General features: G+C 41.7%; 1 protein-coding gene across 1 annotated transcript in view; it reads right to left on the reverse strand.

Moving 5' to 3' along the window:
- Nucleotides 1–23,602, reverse strand: part of LOC141796851 (transcription factor SOX-6-like) — a 164,561-nt gene that overhangs the window by 70,199 nt on the left and 70,760 nt on the right. Inside the window, exon 5 of the mRNA XM_074678135.1 lies at nt 5,235–5,324. Within this exon, the coding sequence (XP_074534236.1) occupies nt 5,235–5,324 (90 nt within the window). The remainder of the gene's footprint in view (nt 1–5,234; nt 5,325–23,602) is intronic.

The raw sequence follows: 23,602 nt of genomic DNA on the forward strand, positions 1-23,602 counted from the left end.
TGTCAAATTTTATAAGTTCAAAAAACTTCTCTTAGATCATTTTTTTTTCTAGGTTTTCACTATCTTTTGAATTTTATCCACTTTTTTGTAATCACTGTGATGATAAAGTAGATGTTGTGGCTCCTGAATGAGGAAAAATGGCGCTTTAAAAGTAAAGTTTGCAGACCTCTGTATATGAAGAATAGTCTGGAACAAATAAGAGTCTGTGTTGTAAAGGCAGATCAACGTCCAGTAAGAATAAAAAAGGAGGTCAGCGGTCTCCTTCACCCTAAAAATAACTGAGGGAACAAACAGGCTCAGGTTGTTGTGTGAGGAGACACAGAGCAACAGTTGTGTTTGTGTATTTGGGTCAGCGAGAAATAAAGGAGTCAGAATTCAATCAGGGTGTTTCTGTGTACGGGACACAGCTGGACCGTCTGTATGTGTGTGTGTGTGTGTGTGTGTGTGTGTGTGTGTGTGTGTGTGTGTGTGTGTGTGTGTGTGTGTGTGTGTGTGTGTGTGATCATGACATGTTTGAACTATGTCCATGCTATATTCATGCATGTTTATGAGCATCCTGAACTAACACACGAGGAATTGATACGGTGCACATTCCAGCTTCATGGTGAGGACAGACACGCAGCTCAGTGACGTCTGATCCTCGGAGGCCCACTCAGATCCAGATCAGTCTGATCCACTGAGGCTGACTCAGACCCAGATCAGAACAAAGTTTGCCGTCACACAAATAAAGGAAAAAGAGGATACATGCAATCAATTTCCAATGACATGCATTTAAAGATAACCCCCCAACAAAGAAAACCATCACGTGTGTCACTGAGAGTTCAACATGAGACTTCACTGTCAGATGTCATTATCTGCTCCTCTGACCGCTCGTTGAGCTAATTATCCTTTTCTCACAGCTGCCATTTCCTCTGATGTCACGCTGAAGCTTCAGTGCTGTGGTCAACGTCTGCAAACCCACACAGAGAATACTGACGGTCTGTAACGTTAGTGAATCCTGGTTCTGTTCTACCAGAGCTCATCTACCAACTCCAACCTCACCAAGCAGAGCTAACGTAACCTGGCTCTTCATTTTATTGATAGACTCTCAAGTTTGAACAGACCACTGCAGAATAACTGCTGACTGTGGGTTGGAGACAACATTAGCACAAACACATTAACCTGGGTTTAGCCTTTAGCTAGTGTTTTAGTCTTTAGCTTATATTTAAGCCTTTAGCTTATGTTTTACCCTTTAGCCTGTGTTTTAGCCTTTAGCTTGTGTTTGGGGCTTTGGTTTGTGTTTTAGCCTAAAGATAGCGTTAAAGTCTTTAGCTAGTGTTTTGCCCTTTAGTTCATGTCCAGCCTTTAGATTGTGTTTTAACCTTTAGCTTGTGTTTTAGCCTTTAGCATGTTTTAGCTTTTAGCCTATATTTTAGCTTGTGTTTTTAGCCTTTAGCCCACATTCAGCCATTAGTTTGTGTTTTAGCCTTAAGCCCTTTTTTAGCTAGTGTTTTGGCCTCTAGCATGTTTTAGGCTTTAGCCTATGTTTTAGCTTGTGTTTTTAGCCTTTAGCCCATGTTCAACCATGAGTTTGTGTTTTAGCCTTTAGCCCTTTTTAAGCTTGTGTTTAGCCTTTAGCCTGTATTGGCCTTTAGCATGTGTTTTAGCTTGTGTTTTAGCCTTTAGCCCATGTTTAGCCTTTAGCTTGTGTTTTAACCTTTAACTTAAGTTTTTGCCTTTAGCCCCTTTTTTAGCTTGTGTTTTGGCCTTTAGCATGTTTTGGGCTTTAGCCTATGTTTTAGCTTGTGTTTTAGCCTTTAGCCCTTTTTTGTAGCTAGTGTATTAGCCTTTGGCATGTTTTAGCCTTTAGCTTGTGCTCTATCTCTCTCCTGTTTCTCTTTCTTCTGCTCTTCTGTCCTTTTTCTGTCTGACAGTTAGGCTCCAGTGTCCACCATCACTACAAAATTAATCACAGAAATATTTTAAGCAGAGAAAAACACAGATCTCTCTTCACTACTAAATTCCATCAGCTAGTGTGGTGTTGTCATAGAGACCTTGACGTGCCATAAATCAATCCAGTAATAATTATAATCTTATTTTTAAGTCTGGATTAGGATCAGGTATAAATTTAGAGGGAGACTTTCTAAGATTTCTTAGACACGCAGCTTTTCCTGCAGATGACAGAGTCTTGGAGGTGTGCTCTGCCTGCCTCAGGCTCTCTCGTTCAAACTTACTGCCTGTCAGTAATAAATTATTTTGACAAAGGGCCTTCGCTGTATTTCGAACTTGGAGATGAGATCCAGAAAAGTCTGCGTTAACCTGCTGATTGTTCGCTTTCTCTGAGTTATGACCTCCTGATTTTCTGCTTCACCTCGCTAAAGTCTGAAGAGGCGCGTGTCAGAGACTGGAAGGGGTAAAGGTCACATGAGTGAAGCGTCCTCTGTTTCCCTTTTTCAGGCTACGTAACAACACGACAAAGAAACCTGAAAGTCTTCACACTGCGCGCTGAAAGCTGAAAGCCTGAGCGTAAAGGTCTGTGAGCAGAGTGATCCAGCTCTCGACCTGCTGTGACCTCTGATCAAAGATAAAATGTTCAACAGGTGGGAATTTTCTGCCGTACCTTTGAAAGTGACTATATGATGAGTTAATTTTCAGCTCGGCAGTTCAGCTGGCTCCTTCTGGTCTTTTTCATGTCTTTATTCTCCTCGTGCACTGAAGCAGGCTGAGTGGGGAACTGATGCAGAGTGACAGTTATAAAAAGACGCTCTGCTTTCTGAAAGTCGGAGCTCTTCTGCAGCAGAAGACTCTTTTTTTCTGACTTTCCAGAGAGGAAATGCTTCCCATTTCAACGGCAGACGATCACAAATGGTTTCTGTGAGCGCGAGGAGCTGGAGCTGTTAGCGGCTAAGGTTACAGCGTACGATCCTGTAAGAGAGGCTCAGCAGAAAGGGACGAGCTCAACGTGGTTTAACACCTGTTTTAGTTTTATTCAGCAGGTGGTGTTGGTTTAAAAAGTCTTACAGTCTGCATTTAATAATTCATAATGTACCTGTATGTGTTGTAATGTGTGTTACACATTCCATTTTCCCGCCTTCAGTGAGTCACATGACCAGCTGCACGGAACTCTCAATCATTGTGACATCATCACCAACTGCTGCCCTCTCAGGAGTGAAACATCTCCTCATAGATGCCACAATTTTGACCAAATGTCTCCAAAAATCACATATTCTTGTAGTAAATTTCATCAGGAATCCATCCATGTCATTTTTAAAGCTGTACCATTTTTACTTTTTTTTGTGTAGAGGCCTAATTACAGCAGCTTGTGTGAAGCTGGATCCTCCTCTCCCATTCATTCTAACAGGGGGTGCTGAAAGGGCTTCTTTGGGGTTCACCAACTTTCAAGGCTCGTCATTCAAAAACTGTTTGGAAAACATCAAATCCATACATAGTTTTTGTAAAGCAGGGCCCACTCTGTCATCTGAGTGAATTTCAAGCCGATACCATTTATGGCCTGGGAGAAGATAACTTTTGTTTAAGGCCCAAAAATGTGGCCAAATTTTATTTTGAAAGGCATATTGCCGGCTTCCTGCTTGAGATAGGTCAGGGGTGTCGCCGTGTGATTTGTGCGTCTCAATGAAACAAACATTTTGACCTTGGTTTGATCTCTCTATGACATTCCTACTGCCATTAAGAGCTGTTTTCGTGTGCCTAGGTGGCGCTAGAGAGCACATTTTGGTATGTAGGGGGTCAGTTTTCGTGTTGTATCAAATTCTTGGCCAAATCTGAGATGTTTGCCGATTTTGTTGAGTTTTTGAGGGGGGTCAAAGAGCAGAGGGGATAATAAGACAGAAACAGACAAAAACAAGATAGTGTCCTCTTCCTCAGTGTGAGGACACTCCAACAGGAAAAAGCTGCTCCACGTTGATTCCCCTCAGGTAAAACCAAGATCCAGACCTGAGTGTTTTTTTTAGTGGTATAATTTCCGTCTTTGTCGATCTTTGAAAGCTTGACAGGTCCCCTCAGTCCCCCCTCACAGCTGAAGGTCTGAGACGCTGCTGTTTACTCTCTGAACACCTCAGTGTGCGTTAGCATACATCTCCCCCCTCGGCTGAGCAGTTTACAGCGTCGTAAATGCTCCTGGAGCATGTGAGGCCTCTCCTCCTTCACACCCTTTAATCAAAGATACCATTATAGCGTGCAGCGCGAGCAGCTCTGGTTTCTCTGTCAGAGCACACAGGTAGGCCGTCCTCGGCTTTCATATGCAGAGCTCAGCGAGCCCAGCGAGGTCTGAACGCAGCATGTTCGCCTCACGTCTGTGAACGCAGCGTTTACTTTACAGACGTGTTTATATCAGGTCCATCTGCGAGTGCAGGGGATTAAAAAAAAACATTTCTTTTTTCTCTTTCTTTCTTTCTTTCCTCATTTTGTTCTTGTTTTTTCTTTCTTTCTTTCTTTAAACCAACATTTGTTCTACTTTTTATTTCCCTTTGAAATTTCTCCAATCTGTTTTTCTTTACATTTTTTTCCTCTTTTCCCTTCTTTCTTTCTTTCTTTTTTCTCTTTCTTTCCATTTTGTCTCACCTCTCCCTCTTTCATTTTTGCTGTACTTATCGTTTTCTCTTTTTTCTCTCCTTCTTTAAATTCCATAACTTCTTCTCCTTTTTTCCTTTTTCTTCTTCCTTTTGCCTCCGACCTCAAAATCTCTAATTTTCCTTTCTCTCTCTTTCCTCCTTTTTTGTCTCTTTCCCTCTCTCTTCATTCGTCAGTATCTTTCTCTTTTTTGTTTTTCTCTCCCTTTATCATCACCGTTATTTCTTTTTCTCTTTCTCATCTCTTACCATTCACTCTTTCATTTTCTTTCACTTTCTGAATATCTCTTCTCTTTTTCTCTCCTTATTTTAATCTCTCCATCCTTCTCCTTTTCTGTTATTTACCTCTCCCTCTTTCATTTTGTGTTCTGTCCTTTCTTTGTTTCCCATTCAGTCATTTTCTTTGCTTTTTTTCTCACTTGACTTCTTTTTCTTTTGGTCTTCTTATTCTTTCCTTTAATCTAACTTTTTTGTCCTTCCTTTCATTCCAGGTGTTATTTTGGTTTTTGTTCCAGATAAAGTCTCTGGTCTCCGTCCTGCTCTCTGTGACCTTAAAGTGTTTCATTGACTCTGGTGATGGGTGGATGATCAGTGCAGCTCAGCTCTGTGTAGTTTTCAATGAAGATTCATGTTGTAATGTTTTTCACTCCTTGTTTCTTTTCTTACCTTTGACCTCTCCCAGCAGCTCGTTGGCGTTCAGACGGTCCACGCGCTCCTTCCACTCCTTGGAGAGGAGCCGCTCCATACAGGTGGGCTCTACAGACAGAGACAGGGAGACACGCCCGTCAGTTTGGACACTTAAGAAGAAACCTCAGGTAATTCAGACAGGGACAGAGACACAGACAGAGACAGACAGACAGACAGAGACAGAGACGGACAGAGGGACAGACAGAGACAGACAGACAGACAGACACAGACACAGACACAGACAGAGACACAGACAGAGACAGAGACACAGACAGAGACAGGGAAAGAGACACAGACAGAGACAGAGACAGACAGAGACAGACAGAGACAGGAAGACACGCCCGTCAGTTTGGACACTTCAGAAGAAACCTCAGGTAACGCAGACAGAGACAGAGACAGAGACAGAGACAGAGACAGGGACAGGGACAGAGACAGAGACAGAGACAGAGACACAGACAGAGACACAGACAGAGACACAGACACAGACACAGACACAGACAGGGACACAGACACAGACAGAGACAGACAGAGACACAGACACAGACACAGACAGGGACACAGACACAGACAGAGACAGACAGAGACACAGACACAGACAGGGACACAGACAGAGACAGACAGAGACAGAGACAGACAGAGACAGAGACAGAGACAGAGACAGAGACAGAGACAGAGACAGGGACAGGGACAGAGACAGAGACAGAGACACAGACACAGACACAGACACAGACAGAGGGACGCAGACAGAGACAGACAGAGACACAGACACAGACACAGACACAGACAGAGGGACACAGACAGAGACAGAGACAGACAGAGACACAGACAGAGACACAGACAGAGACAGAGACAGGGACAGGGACAGAGACAGAGACAGGGACAGAGACAGAGACACAGACAGAGACAGGGACAGAGACAGAGACAGGGACAGGGACAAAGACAGAGACAGGGACACAGACAGACAGAGACAGGGACAGAGATAGGGACAGAGACAGGGACAGAGACAGGGACAGAGACAGGGACAGAGACGGACAGAGGGACGTCCTCTGAGCTGGACTGAAAGCTAACTGATGGAGCAGCAGTCGTGGAGCTGATGATAATGTGTGTATTGTTGACAGATTCTCATTGTGTCTCAGCCTCAGGATGATAACACGGGGACACGTGGTCTCCTCAGATCCATGAGGTCTCATCTGTCCCTCCTGGTCCTGCTGTGAACTTTCCCACACAGCGGGAACTCGTTCAGTTCCTCACTGAGACTGAAACCTGGGTCTCACTAAATCCAGAGTCCTCGTCTCAGGGACTCAATCCAATGCTCGGTATTCTGTTCTTCTTTCGCTGATTCATTACCGCTTGATTCAGGGGCGCACTTCCCCTGGGGGGCGCCGGAGAGCTCCAGAGGAGGAGCGAAAAACAAAACACATAAAAAGAAAAAGTCTGAACCGAGCAGACAGCGCAGAAAGAAAGACGACCAGGGTGAACTGTCCCTAAGCTCTCTTCCTTTTTTCTTTTCTTTCTTTCTTTTTTCTTTTTCCTTTCTTCGTTCCTTCCTTTCTGTCTTTGTCTTTTTCTTTCTTCCTTTCTTTCTGTCTTTCTATCTTTTTCCTTTCTCTCTTCCTTTCTTTCTTTCTCTTTTTCTTTCTTTCTTTTCTCTCTTCCTTCCTTTAATTTTCTTTCTTTCTCTTCTTTTTCTTTACTCTTCCTTTTTTTCTTTCTTTCTTTCTTTCTTTCTTTTTCTCTCTTCCTTTCTTTCTTTCAGTCTTGTCCCATCTCTCCTTTTTCCATTTCTGCTTCACTCCTTTGTATCTGTTTTTTCTTTTTAATCTCTCCTTCTTTCATATTCTGTATCTGCTGTGTATTTCTCCTCTTTTCTCTTTTTCTTTTTTCCACCTCTTTGTCTTTCCTGTCCTTATAGCTTTCACTCTTGTCTTTCTCGCTCTCTCCCTTTAGTTTTTACTTCATTTCCTCTATCACTCCTTTTCTTTTTTGTCTCTTTCCCTCTCTCATTCCTCTTCACTCCAGTATCTTCCTCATTTTTAGTTTTTCTCTCCCTTCATTGTCTCTGTCCTTGAATCATTATTTCTTTTTCTCTTTCTCCTCTCTTACCTCTCATTCTTTTAAATCCTTCCTTTCTAAATATCTTTTCTTTTTTTCCTCTTCACTCTCCCGTACATCACTTCCTGTGTGGACATGTGAGGAAACGTAGAAAACAAACAGAAACAAAATTCAAACTCCAGCAGAAAGCAGGAAGAAGAGGAACAGCCTCAGCAGAGAGCCATCCAACTCCTCTTCATCAAACTGAAAACACTAAAATTCATCCACTCAGTCTGAAAACACCCAGAGCAAACCAGGATCAGGACCCACAGGGCGTCCTGAAGCTGTTTCAGAGGAGAGGAAACAAACACGAGCTCAGAAACCAGCAAAACACACGGTGTGTGTGTGTGTGTGTGTGTGTGTGTGTGTGTGTGTGTGTGTGTGTGTGTGTGTGTGTGTGTGTGTGTGTGTGTGTGTGTGTGTGAGGTGAAGGACTCAGTCTGAGGAAGGACTGCAGAGAAAAATGAAAACATCACTTTAACAATTCAGATTTATATTTTATTTAAATCTTATTGTGAGTGGATACAAGAGATAAAAATGTGTTTTTTCTTTGTTTCATCGTGATGAACTTTTTCTTCTGTTTGTTATTTCTGCACATGCTCAGACGGATTAAACTATAAATGTGCAAAAACAAAAAGGAGCGACTGGAAAAGTTTCTGACTTCATCCTTCACCGTTTTTAAACGAGGTTTGAAGATCTTTGTCTCTTTAATTGTTTTGTTTTTTTCTGTTTAAACACACTGTAAATCCTGCTTTATTTCAGAAACATTCATTTCATTTTCTCTTTTTTCCTCACTTTGCTTCTTTTTCTTTCTGAATTCATCTGATTCTTTCCTGTTTTTACTGAAATGTGAGACTTCATCAGGAGTGAACGTTTGAAATAAAAACTCCAGCTCTTATTTTCAGTTTTAGTTTGATTAAAACAGCGGAGGCCTCAGTTCTTCGTAGTCTCACACGTTGAACCTGAGGATAAGCAGCGTCTGATGGCGAGCGTCTGCTTTCTGCGTCGTTTTGATGGCGGTGGACGTGCCACAGATGGTGTCACGGTCACGCTGGGCCTCCACGCCGCCACCTCAGCCACCAAGGACGTCAAAAAAAAAAAAGGAGAAAAAGGAAAGGAAAGAAGGAGACATTCCTGTAGCGGAGGGAAACATGCCCCTGAGGGCCCGATGCAGACTGCCTGGAGCAGACAATAGCTCATTTGTGAGGCCTTTATCCTGACGATGGGCGCAGTCAGCGTTCAGGCCCGCTGGGAGCACGGCTCATTGTGAACGGATTAATCTTTAGTTTGTTCATACGCAGCCATTGTGTGAGCACAACTTCCTCATTGAGCCGCTGAAAGCCGCGCATGTTTACAGGCCAATTATGAAGGGTGTAAACACGCTAACGCGGCCCCGCAGGTCACATGACGTAAACAACACCACAGAGATTTACCACAGGAGCCACTCCACCTGCAGCCACACGCAGACACGCAGAAACTCAGAAACACAGAAACGCAGACACGCAGAAACGCAGAAACACAGAAACACAGAAACACAGAAACGCAGAAACACAGAAACGCAGAAACGCAGAAACACAGAAACACAGAAACGCAGAAACAAAGAAACGCAGAAACGCAGAAACACAGAAACGCAGAAACGCAGAAACTCAGAAACACAGAAACACAGAAACAAAGAAACGCAGAAACGCAGAAACGCAGAAACGCAGAAACGCAGAAACAAAGAAACGCAGAAACGCAGAAACGCAGAAACGCAGAAACACAGAAACGCAGAAACGCAGAAACAAAGAAACGCAGAAACGCAGAAACGCAGAAACGCAGAAACGCAGAAACAAAGAAACGCAGAAACGCAGAAACGCAGAAACGCAGAAACGCAGAAACGCAGAAACGCAGAAACGCAGAAACGCAGAAACGCAGAAACGCAGACACGCAGAAACACAGAAACGCAGAAACGCAGACACGCAGAAACACAGAAACGCAGAAACACAGAAACGCAGAAACGCAGACACGCAGAAACGCAGAAACGCAGAAACACAGAAACGCAGAAACGCAGAAACGCAGAAACGCAGAAACGCAGAAACTCAGAAACGCGGAAACACAGAAACGCAGAAACGCAGAAACTCAGAAACGCGGAAACACAGAAACGCAGAAACGCAGAAACGCAGAAACACAGAAACGCAGAAACGCAGAAACACAGAAACGCAGAAACTCAGAAACGCAGAAACACAGAAACGCAGAAACCCAGAAACACAGAAACGCAGACAGGTTTCCATATTTGGGTAAAAAAAGGGAAATTCCACATTTCAGAGAAATGAAACGCTGTCCCCACCCCGAGGACAAAGGATCCTCCACCTCTCTGATTTATTGGACGAGTGGCTCCACCGCGTCTGTTTGTGTACGCTCTGCTCACAGGGGGAGCTCCACCGTCATACCAGAGGAAATAGATGGCGCTCAGGGTCGGGACGGGACGCTTGTTTTATCATCACAGGGCCTGAAGACGCTGCACGCTCAGCGGGCCGCGTGCAAAACAAAATCAGCGCGCAGGATTTACGAGCGCACTTAAGGAGGAAACACAACCTGGAAGCTCCCGACGCGCCCGCATAAGTCACACCGTGTGTACTCCACACGCAATTTATACCCCCCACTCAGATAAACAGATGAGCCGCAGAGACACAGGAGGGGTGAGGAGGTGAGGGGGTGAGGGGGTGAGGAGGTGAAGGAGACGAGGGAACAGAGAGAAGCTGTTTTACCCTAAATGGCGCTCCTCGCTCTGTCCCCAAGACCGAGTCGGGATCAAGTGCTGTTTAGATTAGAGGGTGGATAAAAATTCCTCGCTGTCCGACTCTGCACCGACTCCTTCATCAAGTGGAGGAGAAGTGAGGAGGAGGAGGAGGAGGAGGAGGAGGAGGAGGAGATGATGAGGATGCTTGTTCCATCTTTTCTTCAGAAAGGAAGTGACGAGTGTGGAAAATTAGGAAACAGGATAAAGAGTTCCTCCGTGGTTTTTGAAAGACACAGCTCCAGCGATCCTCTTTTGGTGGCTTGGTTCGGTCTTGAGCCCGAGAAGTTTGGAAGTAATGATCCAGAGCACCGCGTGTTTGACGCTCTCCTGGGTCGATGGGTCCACACCTGAACCCGTCCTGCACTGGACCAACCTGGCTGACTGGTTCTGTCTCTCTGCTGCACTCACAGGTGGTTTCTTTCACTTTCCATCACTCACAAATTTCCCCCAAGATTTTCAAGAAAGGACACACTACATTATGAGACTTAACGGTGGATTGGCTCAGGGGGTGTGTCGGACCACTGGGGTACAGATAGGGGTTGGATCAGAAGGCCCTGATCCACCAGCTGGTCCACGTTCCAAGCCTTAGAGATAGCAGACATCCAGAGAGACCCTGAAGTAGAGCGTCACGTCCAAAGCGGTCTGTCTGGGAAGTGACCCAGACTGCTCCAATAGGCTGGCCCGCCTCGCTGACTCTTGTTGCTGGAAACAGTTTTTAGAGACGTTGCTCCATGTTGTCCTAACAGCCTCACACAGCTGCTTCAAAACTGTGGATGAACGTCCATGACGAGAATCTCTCGTTCCTCCTCATCCCGATGATCGAGTCTATGTCACATCTGTCGGTCTGAGACCCTAACCCTCTGGACAACTACACAACATTCAGACCCAGTGTTTGCTGTCTGGACGTCTAACCCTGACCCCACTGGGACGTCTGAGCAGGAGTTAGCTAACTAAGTCAAGAGACGTTCAAAGGACGACCTTTCCACGTCATCTTTGGACGTCTAACTTCAAACACTGGTTTAAATCAAAGAAATATTTTGTTTGTTTCCATTTCCTGTTTCCATCCTGTGGAGGTTAATTTTCCTGTAGCTTCATTTAGCCCAGCAGCAGCTTTTGAACTGGAGGCTAACTGGTTTGAGACATGGCATGGACAAAGGCTTCGATCGTCTCTTTGTGCAGTGAGTAACTCCCATACAGACGGACGTTCAGTGGACGTCAGAAAAGAGGAAGAACCTTCTACACCAAGAGTTTTCAACCTGTGGCTCTTTGTCTCCTCTGCAGTGGCTCCTTGTAGCTTTAAAAACCATTACTGAAATAAAGAATAGTTATTTTTCTTCCAGAGGGTATTGATGATTAAAGACACTGACACTAAATAAAATCCTGTGTTAACATTTAGTTGAACTAAATCTTCATCCCATCTGTCAATAAAGCCTGCCACCGCTCTACTTCACCTCCTACAACATCAACAGCCCACCAACTTTCCATGCACCTGTGACTAACCTCAAGTTTTACAGCCCTGGGAAGATAACTACATCTACAAAAAGACTCATCTGGAAGAAAATACTGATTTTAATTCTGTGTGGATGGATTCATTTCACTGACAACGTGCTGGATTAATATACATGATTGATATGTGGGAATACATTAGCAAACTACAAAAAACTATGATTTTAGTGCTATAATTATTACAAATGTTTTTAAATTTGAGCATTTTTTTTAATTCAAAGTTTTGTTAATTTTTGATATTTCTTTTTTAAATTAATTTCAGACATTTTTGAAATTGTTGAAACTTTTTTCAAATTAAAAAAAAAATGTTTCAATTTTTTTATTTAAGAAATTGTGCAAATTTTGGAAATTGCAAAGGTTTTTAAATTTTTAAAACTTTTAATTTTTTTTTTTTAAAGTCAATTCAATTTATGAAATTACTAATATTTTTCATTTTTTTGCAAATGATTTTGGAAATTTCAGCACTCTAAAATTCTTGTAAACTTAGAAAATTTCCAATTTTAAGGGGAGAACATTTGCAAATATTTTCAGTCATCTGACAACGTGCAGGATTAAAATACATGATTGATATGTGTTCAAATGTTCTGTAAAAATTTAGATTTTTTATTTCTTTTTTTTAATTATTGCATTTTTAAATTTTGATTCTTTAAAAAAAAAAGTTTGCATTTTTTTTCAAATAACATTTTTTTTTAATTTTCCTAATTTTTGATATTCTAAAAAATGTTAGAAATGTTTGTAAACTATTGTGACATTGTTGCAATTTAATTAAAACAAAAAAACTAAGATATCACATGTATAAATTCATAAATTAAAAAATAAAAATGTTTACATAATTATTGACTAGATTTCATGGTGAAGATAAAGTAGATTTTGTGTCTCCTGAATGACTTTAATCCAGGTGAGCTGAGGAAAAATGGCTCCTATGAAAGTAAAGGTTGCTGACTCCTGGTGTCAGGAGTCTAAAGCGATGTTGAAAGGTTTGAACGTCTCTTTGCTCAGTGGAAGCATAAAGGGATGGAAATGGTCAGCAACCTGACAGAGGGAGGTTGTGGACTTTAAACCAGGCTCAGGTGGGACTAAGGGGTCCACAAAGAGCCAAGAAACTCTCCCCCAAGCGTTGATCCAAGGCGGATGCATCCAGGCTTTCATGTTTCCTCCAGACTCTGAGCCCAGGAACCAGACTGGTCAGGATCAGGAGCGGCCCCTTTGGACTGGGTCGGTCTGCCGTCTCTGGAGGAGATGAGTGAGCAGTGAGCGCGAGCGAAGGAAGCAGGGATGTTAGTGAGGCTGATAGGAAGTGAAGCAGAGAGCACATCGATCGTAAATCACGGCGAGGAGGCGGCGGCAGCAGCAGCGAGTTGGCGAGTGTTTAGGGTAAACACACTTTTATCACCTTCTCCACTCCACGCTGCCAACACACACTGTTTACGGTGTTTTACATGAGCCACAGACAACTCATTCTGTGAGTGTGTGTGTGTGTGTGTGTGTGTGTGTGTGTGTGTGTGAGGCAGACAAGCATCAACCCTCCCAAACACTCTGCCAACAACAACACGGCGTTCAGAAATCCTGCTCCCAGGCTCAATCCTTCTTTCTCTCTTTCTCTCTTTGTCTTTGAAACCATCTTTTTCAGTTTCAAATCTTCCTCACACTTTGTTTCAGTTTTTCTCTTTTCTTTGACGTTAGCCGTTCGTAGCTTTGGATGCTAGCATGTTTTGATCCTCACACCTCGCCTGATGTGGGCGCTGTCATCAGGGAAACACCAGCAGGTCTCAGGCTCATTAACCCTGAGTTAATAAACGTTTCAAACTGTATTCATACCACACCAAGTCACCACAAACAAGACACTTCACCAACACCAAAGATCCAGCACCAAGGACACGTCCCTCTCAGAGATGAGTCAGGCTTTTCAAGGACTCAGGCAGAGTTACCGTGACCAACCATCAGCGCCGTACACTGCCGTTTAAAAAAAGGAGCACTGCAGAGTGACTCATCTGTTGTTTCGCTGGAGTTTTTCATCTGAAACATGAAACTGAAGCAGCATTGGATCACTTCTCTCACAGATCAGGGTCTGTATGCAGAAACCACCCATACACAGGGATAAACCTGGGAGCAGTGTCACTGAGAGAAGATCAGGAAGAACAACGGCTACTTATACAGTGACATCCAGATGATTCACAGCTCAAACTCAGATTCTCACAGACAGAAAACCAAACTGAAAAAATGTGATTGGAACTAATTAAGAACCAGCGGCAACGAGCACAGGTAGACAGGGGGCCACAGACAAACCCACCCTACCTGGGGGGTTTTGAAACCAGTGACCTGTGAGACAGCAGCACTAACCACTGCACCACCATGCAGCTCCAAACTCAGGAATGATTTTAAAATTTTAGATTTCTTAAAATATATATATATATATATATATATATATATATATATATATATATATATATATATATATATATATATATATATATATATATATATATTTTTTTTTTTTAAAGTTTTTTTTTTCTTTTGTTTTGCAATTATTAGAAAATTTCAGAACCTGTAGAAATTTTTGTAACTTTCTAAAAACATCAAATTCAAAATTTACAGATTGTATGCAAATTCATTAAATTTCTTTTTAATTTTTTGTTTTTTTTTTACTTTAAAAATATTTTGGCAAATTTTTAAATTCCCCAAAAATGAATTATTTTTGTAAATATCCAAAATATTAAAATTTATTTTTTTATATTTGAATTTTTTTCTATTTTTCCATCTTTTTTAATTTAAAAAACTTGTGAATATTTGCAAAAGAATAAAAATAAATAAATATTTGCAAATGTAATGAAATAAAAGAAAAAAAAGACATCAAATGGACATGAATTAAATAAGAAAAGGGATTTATTTATTTTTTTTTTCAAATTTTGGAAAAATTCAAAATGTGCTGTATTTTTATAACTTCCCAAAATTTTTAAAATGTAAAAAATTGTATGCAAATTCATTAAATTACTTTCATTACTTTTTTTACCTTTTGAAAAGTTAAGCAAATTTCTCAAAATTCAAAGAATGAATTATTTTTTTGAATTTCAAAAACTTTAACTTTTTGCATTTTTTTAATATCAAACACTTTGAATATTTGCAAAAAGAATAAAATTGAATATCTGCAAATGTATCAAAATTAAAAACAAAATAGACATCACATATAAATTTTTATAACAAAAAATTTCTCATTTATATAATTATCCACTAGAGTTTTACTGTGTTTGGATTTTTATCCACTTTTTATCTTTATTGTGAAGGCAAAGAAGATTTTGTGGCTCCTGAATGACTTTAAACCAGGTGAGCTGAGGAAAAATGGCTCCTATGAAAGTGAAGGATGATTAGTCTGAGACCAGCGTCACAGTTTGGTTGTTGATCTACACATGGATCACTTTGCAAAGTAAAATTCTTGGTTGATCACTTCACAAACTTGTCCTGCTTCATTAAAACTTTCAAAGTTATAGTTCAGAAAATGACTGAATGTCTAAACCTCTGCTGTGGTTTCACACCCGGCTGATTCTGATTTATTACCATCTGATATTTTCATTTCTACCTCGACCCAAATTCAAACCATGAGAGGCTTCAAACTGACAGTCAGGAACTCTGATTGGGCAGGAAACGTGCAGGACTTTTATTTTCTTAACCCTGATTCGTCAGATTCTTTCTCTTGGCCTGGCATCGCCAAAACCAGCCGCCAGCTCATTTGCATTTTTCCTTGGCAGGCGTATTTGAAGCTGCTGTCTTCTGAAAGTATTTCCCCCTGGCTCGAGACACACTGGACCAATCACAGTCCTCTATTTTGAAATGGGGCGGGCTCTTTGTAAGTTATTTTTGGGGGCTTTGTGGATCAAGCAGAACCAGACTCGTCACCGTCACGGGTCCAGATCAGAAAGGTTTCCATTCAAGTCAACGCGTCAACTCACAACAGTCACTTCCACTAGTTTATTTTGGTTTGAGAGCAGAACTTTGTGTTGACACCAAAAGAGTTATTAGTTATTAATTTATTTTATTTTATAGTTGATGTAGTTTTCATGTTTTGTGCCTCTATTTTCATGATTTCCAGGATTAGCAACAACATTATTGTTTATAAAGAATATTTAACAAATCAGACACTGATGGTACCGCGCTGTGTTTAACATCTGTTTTTTCAACCAAAGCTGTTTTTTGCTTGTTAGGGGGAAGCTAGGCAGAAAAAAATCATTTCACAGGAGGTTTATTATTGGATAAAGTTTGAAAGTTTGGAAAACATAGTGCTAGCTCGATGCTAACATACATTGGAAATTGCATTGATATGCTAGCATTAGCATACATTGATATAACTGGTTTTAAACGAGAAGTTGAACTTTAACCACAGAAAGAAGAGGAAAGAGAAAATCCTGGCTCATGGCTGACTTATTAACTACGGCAAGCCCAATGTTCCAAACAACTCAAAGCATCGCTATAACCACTTTGAGACACTAGGTGGCACACTACCACTTTACTATTACTAATTTTTATTTAATGCAGTTTTTTAAATGTATTTTTTGTTTTCTTGGACTCCATATCCTGACATCACTTCCTTCTGACGGCGGAGGGGCGGAGCCTCAGAGAGTCGGCTGAGAGTGGAGGTCATGTGAAATGTTCTGCATGTTGTGTTTTGTCTGAACCAGTGTGTGGTGAGTTTGTGTGGTCATCGCTCAGATCCATTAATCTGCGTCTGACTTTAGGAAAGCGTCGGCTTGAACCTTAACTCCAACACAAACGAACAATGACCGATTCTTTGGAGAAACTTTCCGTTTGTGTCCTGACACGCCGCGGCTCCACGCTCAGGAAGCTGCGTTTGTTTGCTTTAAAGAAGCCCACTTAATTCACGTTTTATATTTGATGACATTTCAAAAGTAGACCTATAATTCACATGACAGCTGGATGGAAACACACTCACACACACTCACACACACACACACACACACACACACGATGTGCAGCGCCAAAGCTGAGGAGCTCCTGAGTCTGCGGTGGAACGCCAAGGTAAAGAGAGAAAAACATTAATCTGAAAAATGAGTTAATGTTTGAAATAACAAAGGCCGGTGTTGGAGTGGCTGCCTGCTGTTTGGGTAACACATCCACGGCTGAAAAGAGCATTTCGTGCCTCAACTCTGCTACCGAACCAGTGCAAATGGAAGCTGACAGCTACACTTTACACTTCCAAATTTATGTCAGTGCTGCGACTTCAGCTGCAGACCCCACAGCATCAGAGAGACGGAGGGAGAAACAGAGAGGAGCTGAGAGGAGCTGAGAGGAGCTGAGAGGAGCTGAGAGGAGCGGAGAGGAGCGGAGAGGAGCAGAGAGGAGCGGAGAGGAGCGGAGAGGAGCGGAGGGAGGGGTGATTAAAATAAAGGAAATAATAACACAGGAATGCAAAGAGACGGGAAAAAAATGGAAAAGAAATGGAAAAGGAGACGGACAGATGGAAAGATAGATACAGAGAAAGATAGAGCGAGAGGAGGAGGAGGAGGAGGAGGAGGAGGAGGAGGAGGGGGGAGCAGCTGTCCTAACAGCTGGCCAGAAGGATTGATGTCTCAGTGAAATAAAACTCAACATATGTCCAAACATGAGGAGACAGGCCAGCCAGGAGGAGGGAACACACACTCACACACACACACACACACACACACACACTCAGAGCTGAAGCACTTGAACTTACATGCGCACCACACACACTGATTAAAGCACGTCAGTACACTGCTGAGACGTTTAATTGCACAGAGAGTTTACAGCACACACACACACTTGAACACACACACACACACACACACACACACACACACACACCCTGAGTGGCCTATCACTGCTCGCTCAGTGTTGTAAAACCATTAAACTGCAGAGTGGTTAGCCTGGCTGCGTGTTAGCACGGTGTCCGTTTCACACACACTATTTTCATCTGTCAGACGACACCACCGCTCTCTTGTCGCAGAACATGGGCCTGAGAAAAACTGGGGGGGGGGTCTTCTCTTTGGGGGTGGGGGGCTAGTAGCCCTGTGTAACCCTCTCCTCACACACACACACACAGTTCCCGATGCGATGTGAATCCGCTGCAGCAGCACCTGTAGGAGCCACGACAGCCGGCTCGATTGAAAAGCTCTGATTTATGAAGCTTGTTCCTGAAGAATCAACTTCACACTAAATCCAATGAAGCAGTTAATTCCTCGTCTGTCTGTTAAACAGCTCATTTACCCCCTGGTTACTCTGAGGGGGGGTGCACCATGAGAAGCTTTAAACTGACGATTTATCAAGAGTGAAGCAGCTTGTGTGGAGCTGGATCCTCCTCTCCCATTCATTTTAATGGGGGGAGCTGAAACAGCTTCTTTGGGGTTCACCAACTTTGAGGGCTCACTATTCAAAAACTGTTTGAAAAACATCAAATTCATACATAGCTTTTGTAAAGCAGGGTCCACTCTGTCATCTGAGAGAATTTCAACTTGATACCATTTATGGCCTAGGAGAAGATAACTTTTGTTTAAGGCTCAAAAATTTTGCCAAATTTTATTTCGAAAGGCAAATTGCAGGCTTCCTGTTTGAAATAGGTCAGGGGTGTTTGTGTATTATATGTGCATCTCAATGAGATGAACATTTTGACGTTGGTTTGGTCTCTCTACCACATTCCTACTGTCATTGAGAGCCGTTTTAGTGTGCCTAGGTGGCGCTAGAGCGCACCATCTAGGTATGTTGGGGGTCAATTTTTGTATTATATTAAATTTTTGGTCGAATCTGAGGTGAGTAACAATTTTGGTGAGTTTCTGAGGGGTTAAATTATAAACAGAATCAGAATGGCCTTTATTGTCATTATACGTAATGCACAACGAGATTGGAGAGCCTCTCCTTTCAGAGCCACAAATAGTTTGTTAGAAAAAAAATATGAACAAAAAAAATTAAAAAAGATAAAGAGAAAAGGAAAAAAAATAGGGCTCAAGGAGCAGACTGAATAATAAGAAAGAAACAGACAAAATGCTTTAATGTCCTCTTCCTCAGTGTGAGGACACTAATAATCCACTACCTTTGAAAACTGTTGCGCTGAGAGGCTGTAGAAGATGAGATTAACTCCCTAAGAGTTCTTGAGACTACGTCCAAATGAATCTGAAGGTATCTGCACATTTTGTCACCTGAAGATCACCTCACAGATTAAACCTCCTGACCTCTGACCTTTTCCTTTAACGTTGTTTTAAAGGAGTAAATTACAGCCCTATCTTTTCCACTGGTATAAACACTCACACAGTTTTCCCTCCGCGCTGTGAAGCTCTGTGTCCAAACCCTGCAGCCTGAGTGAGACGGGGATAGTGTTTCTGCTGAAGGTGTGAGCTTAATGCTAGAAAAGCCTGACGGCTGATCCCTGCTGTGCTCAGGTCTGCGCCGCGTTACAGCGCCGATCCCAACAACCCCGGCAGGCGAAAGCCGCGGATGTCTGGAGACCCTCTGTGACAACACTTGACATTATTCCCCGGCTGATCGCGCTCCTCGTCTGTCAGTCATTTAGAGACGGAATAAAGCTCCAACATTTTACGGATACTTTCCAACACCTCCAGCTCGGCTCTTTGTGCGAGAGGTGGAGATCAATCAGCGCCAGCGGCTGATGAGCTTTAAAAAGTGCTGGAGCTCGGGCGTATAATCACACGAGCAAGGTCACTTTGAATTTAATTAATTTTAAAATGTAAAGTAAAACATCTATTCAATGTTTAATGACAGGCTTTTCAGGTTTATGTCATTTTTGTCCCCTCCTGCATTTTTCAGGGCTTCATTTCTCCTGCTTTGTGAAAATAAAGTAAATGGTCGGTTTATGAAAAGAAATCACCTTCGTCTTTAAAACCAAAGTTTTAAGTGTCTGTATTACAAAGAAAATGCTTTTAATGAAGCCGTGCTGAGGCTGGGTGGACGGAAATGTGAGGTTTGATTTAAGTGGTTATGAAAAAAGGAGCACAGAGAGCGAGCAGCGAGCAAACGGCGGGCAAACGGCGTTTTGTCGTCTTTGTTTTCCTAAAGTCAGACTGAAGGAGCGGAGCCGCGCGCGAGGCACAGACACGCTCCCAAAACAGCAGATCAGGACCCCAGCTTCTGGTTCCACTTTAGGCCTGATATATGAAACCATAACCCACACACACACACACACACACACACACACACACACACACACACACACACACACACACACACACACACACACACACACACACACACACACACAGCTGGATGTGTGGCTCAGACACAATAGGAGCGTTGTTTTCCATCGGCCCTCGGGGAGAAGATGTGGGTGGACTCTTAGCTTTGGGTCACCACGAGAGGCTTCTGGAGAAGGGGGTCTGAACGAAGCCGACAGCCACTCTGGATCAAGGCAAAGTGGATCCCTCAGGGCCTCAGACCGGGCCCTGCAGACCTCAGACCTTCACACTTTAACTTTTCTGTCTGGGTCGACTCGCACTCTGACCTTAAAAACTCAAAACAAATCAAATGTTTACGTCTTACTCCTCATAAAAACTGACTTATTTGACCAGGGGTGTCAAACATATGGCCCGCGGCCCAAAACCGGCCCACCAGGTGCTCTGTTAGGGCCCGGGTAATGAATCCAAAGGTGAAACAGAAAACCAGCGTGCTCTTTGTGTGTACAGCAATGAAAGTCAGCTAGCTAACTGCTAACGTTAGCATCAAAGCGTGCTATGAGGGGGAGTGCTGAAGGCTGCAGAAGTCGTGAACCCTGAGAAACAACAAACTTCGGCCAACATTAGCCTGACAAGGATTACTGTGTAATAGGATAAATCATTAAATATAAAGTTTTTACAATATTTTTTTTTTCTTTGGGCTAAACCAGGAGTCTGCAACCTTTACTTTCATAGGAGCCGTTTTTCCTCAGCTCACCTGGATTAAAGTCATTCAGGAGCCACAAAATCTACTTTATCTTCACAATAAAGACAAAAAAGTGGATAAATTCTATACGTAGTTAAATTCTAGTGAATAATTATCTAGATTAGAAGTTTTTTGTGTTTATAAAATTGTACATATGATGAAATTTTTTAATTTATTTTTATTATTTATGTATTTATTTATTTATTTATTTTTATACATTTACAAATATTCAATAACATTTTGGGCGGAAAAAATTGTATATGTAGTTAAATTTTTGTGAACAATTATCCAGTGAGAAGTTTTTCAAAATTGCAAAAAATGTAAAAAATAAATAAATAAATAAATAAATAAATAAATATAATAATAATAATAATAATAATAATAATAATAATAATAATAATAATAATAATAATAATAATAATAAAATCAATAGATAAAAAATTAAAAAACTTTCAGAAATTACAAAAAATGGCAACAATTTATTTTTTCGTGCAAATTTTAAAATTTGCAAAAAAAAAAAATTAAAGCAAAATTGCAAAAATGTAAAAATAAAAATTAAAAAAAAATGTAATTTTATAAATTTGCATAGAGCTACAGGTGTTCTGGAGCAAAGAGTGACCGTGCTAAGTGGAGAATCTCAGCTGAACATGTCAGTGACAGTCACCAGTTAACAGGGACACACTTTACACTGAAACACCGGCAACTGCTGATTTCCTAAATCCAGATTTTACTTTGAGTGTTTAAAGCAAACCTTGGTTTCAGGCCGAGCTGAAGGGAGTCATTTAACTTCCATCACGTTGTTGTTATTAGGTAAAAAATGTGTTTTTGGTGATTACACCCTCATGCTCCACCAACAATCAAAGCTTTTCAGAAAGTCCTGTTTTTATGAGTTAGTTTGTGGTAAAAAAAAAAGGAGGAATTTCCTTTTTTTCAAGTGACAGCAACACACCAACGTATTATTACACCTGCCAAGTCCAGAAAATGTTTTAATTTAATTATTGAAAGACAAAAATGACGCCTGAGCTGCTTCAGAGAATCTGCCAACAGGGAAAGAAAAAACAGCGTCTTGGATCGATCCTCTGAGTATCTAAAAAATAAATCCATGACTTCATAAAAATGAAAAAATGAGGTCAGGTGAATGTGGCTCGTGTTTTTTCTGAAAAGACGTTTTTACTTGAAATAAAAGCCAAAGACTTCCTCAGGTTTCAGATTTCACAGTGAAGGTTTTAAAGGACCCACGTCTGTTCAGTCACAGAGAGGAAGAGATCACAAACCGTCTCCATTTCACCGCAGGCTTTTTTCCAGCCTCCTCTCCATTCACGCCGTTTTTTTAATGTTTTCAGGAATTTTTCACATTTATGTCTTTACAGAAAGAAAATCTAAACTGAACTGTTTGAGTCGGACGTGACAGCGCTTCACAAACCTGAGGCGTGAGGAGCGGGCTGCAGATAAAAACTGTTCAAGGACTCGGCTTTCAGCAGCAGCTCTCAGCAGCAGCGTCTTTAAAAACCGCCGCACGCCGTGAGCGAGCTGTTTCTATGGACGGCTTTATTTTAGGATCCAGAATTAACACAGCGGAGAGGTGCTCTTTATCAGCAGGTTGGAGGGAGGAGGAGGAGGAGGAGAAAGGTGTTTCTTTAAAACACAAAGATGAGGGAAAAAAGGCGATACAGAAAAAGATAAATATCAACAAAGCGTCTTTATGAGCGCCTGTGTCACTGTGCAGCAGAGCGTTTTTGTTGTCCTCAGATTATCGTATTTTTTTATTTTATTTAATTCTTTTTGACTCCCTCTTTATTCTGTGTATGGTGTGGTTTGATTTTATCTCTCTGTTTTTTGTTGTTTCACAAGATCTGTTGAATTTTACACCAGAAAAACTGAAACCTACCAAGTGTTTTTGTCTTATTTCAGGAGAAAATGTCTTTTTAGACTCAGTATGAACCATTTTTAAAAAAAAAAAAGTCATTTCTATTTATTTAAAGACAAAAATACGGTTTGAAATTCCTGCAACAAGCTTAAAAAAATCTGTTGAAATCTCTTTTATTTTTGTATTTGACATAAAATTATCCACACAGGTGAGATAAGCCACAGCAACAGATTTGTACACCACAAAACTTTAATTTTATCATTTTTTTTTTTTTGTCTTACTTAAAGTGAAAACGTCTTTCTAGGCTCATTTATCTGACCGGCCCCAAAAAATGTCTGATTTTAAAATCATTTAAAGACCAAAATGAGGTTTTAGCAGATTTTCTAACTTGTTATGACCAGTTCAGACCTCGTTTTTGTCTTTAAACAAATAAAAATAAGACATTTTTCTATTTAATTTAAAGTCTAAAAAGACATTTTTACTAAAAATAAGACAAAAACACTTGTCACTGTAGCTTATCTCACCTGTGTGGACAGGTGTAAGGACTCATTCCTCATCATCGTGTTTTATTAATCAGTATTTACAGCTTTTTTTTCTTTCATTCCTTTTTTCCACACCATGAAAATTTAAAGTCTTTATTTAAAGAAACATCACCTACAGATTTTTAATATTAAACTCAAACTGATGTTTTTGCTCTGAGCTTCAAACCACCTTAAGAATTAGTAAATGTAAAAAAAAGAAATAAAGGTCTGATATTTTGGCCCCGCCCCCCTGCCCCCCTCCTCTGCAGAGCCCTGGCTCCGAACAGGATGTGGCGGCGCCTGCGTCCCCTGCTCGTGTTTTTACCCACACTAACTTCCTGCAGGTAGCAGCCAGATGTCCAATTATCAGGTGAACAATTTCACAGAAACCTGAGGGCTTGATGAAATCACTCTCTAATCCGCTTCTTTTGGACCGCGTTCAGGACTGTTCCTGCAAACCGTGCTGCGGCGCCCGCTGCCATATGCCGGCTGGCCCGCTGCCAGATGGAGCGGCGGAGGAGAGGGGAGTCGACACGCCCCTCCTCACGCCGCTGTCTGTGCTCAAGAGGAGGATCATCAGAGAGGAGATCCATCAGTTACAGGGAGGCTGAACCCACCACCAGCCGTACGCAGGGAGGCGGCGAGCTGGAAGGGCCCGCCGACCACCACGCGCTGAGGTTACAGACCCACG

Source organism: Halichoeres trimaculatus, unplaced genomic scaffold (assembly GCF_033239565.1).
Source record: "Halichoeres trimaculatus isolate MK-OKI-2021-1 unplaced genomic scaffold, fHalTri1.1 fHalTri1_scaffold_10, whole genome shotgun sequence".
Taxonomy (NCBI): domain Eukaryota; kingdom Metazoa; phylum Chordata; class Actinopteri; order Labriformes; family Labridae; genus Halichoeres; species Halichoeres trimaculatus.